At 59.1% G+C, this 909-nt stretch overlaps 1 protein-coding gene across 1 annotated transcript in view; it reads left to right on the plus strand.

Moving 5' to 3' along the window:
- The window catches only part of LOC104408588 (tubulin monoglycylase TTLL3-like), a gene marked incomplete at its 5' end in the record, with an annotated part of 3247 nt that extends 2707 nt beyond the window's left edge, over positions 1 to 540 (plus strand). The window contains 1 exon segment of the mRNA XM_010018238.1: positions 46 to 540. Within this exon segment, the coding sequence (XP_010016540.1) occupies positions 46 to 540 (495 nt within the window).
- Positions 541 to 909: the final 369 nt, after the last annotated feature.

The raw sequence follows: 909 nt of genomic DNA on the forward strand, positions 1-909 counted from the left end.
CCCCCAAACCCTCCAGTCGTGCCTAAGCCTCCTGTTGTGCCCAAGCATCCTACGTTCCATAAGCCTCCTGTTGTGCCCAAGCATCCTACGTTCCATAAGCCTCCTCTGTTCCCCATGCCCCCTGTGCTGCCTAGGCCTCCTGTGATGCCCAAGCCTCGTGTGTTCTCCAAGCCATATATGGACACCAAGCCTCCAGTGGCATCCAAGCTTCCAGTGGTCTCCAAGCCACTTATGGACACCAAGCCTCCAGTGATGCCCAAGCCTCCTGTGGTGTTCAAGCCTCCAGTGGTCTCCAAGCCACTTATGAACACCAAGCCTCCAGTGGTGTCCAAGCCACTTATGGACTCCAATTCTCCAGTGGCACCCAAGCCTTCTGTGGTGCCTAAGTCCTCTGTTGTGGCCAAGCTGAGGTGCAGAACATTGCAGGTCCCACAGGCTGGAGCGGCACAGGTCAAGCTGGCTCCTCCAGGGCAGTTGCGCTCTTTCTTCTCCTTTGGACCTGTCCCCCAGGCATCACCACAGCCAAAGCCCCTGCTCTAGGGGCTCAAGTCACTCTGCCCCGGCGTGGGGTTAATGCCCTGGCCAGGGCACTCACTCCACCAGCCACAGGCCCACCACCGACCCCATCTGCATGCCCTGAGCAGCAGAGCTGTGCTGCAGGCAGGGGGCATGCAGCAGCACCCGGAGGCAGGCAGAAGAGCTGCTAAAGGCCATGAAGGAGGGGACAACATCCTGCCCACCCTAAGTGGGGCAACATGGCGGCAACCACTTTGCCCTTACCCCAGCCAGAACCCATCGCTGCACAGGGTCACCCATCCCACCTGCCATGGGGGTGGCGAAGCACAGTTTTGAAACACATTGACCAGCTCTGCTGAAGGAGAGATGCAACATACAGATGGGCTCGTGATC

This window comes from Nestor notabilis, unplaced genomic scaffold (assembly GCF_000696875.1).
Source record: "Nestor notabilis isolate BGI_N333 unplaced genomic scaffold, ASM69687v1 scaffold17647, whole genome shotgun sequence".
In the NCBI taxonomy this organism is placed as follows: Eukaryota; Metazoa; Chordata; class Aves; order Psittaciformes; family Psittacidae; genus Nestor; species Nestor notabilis.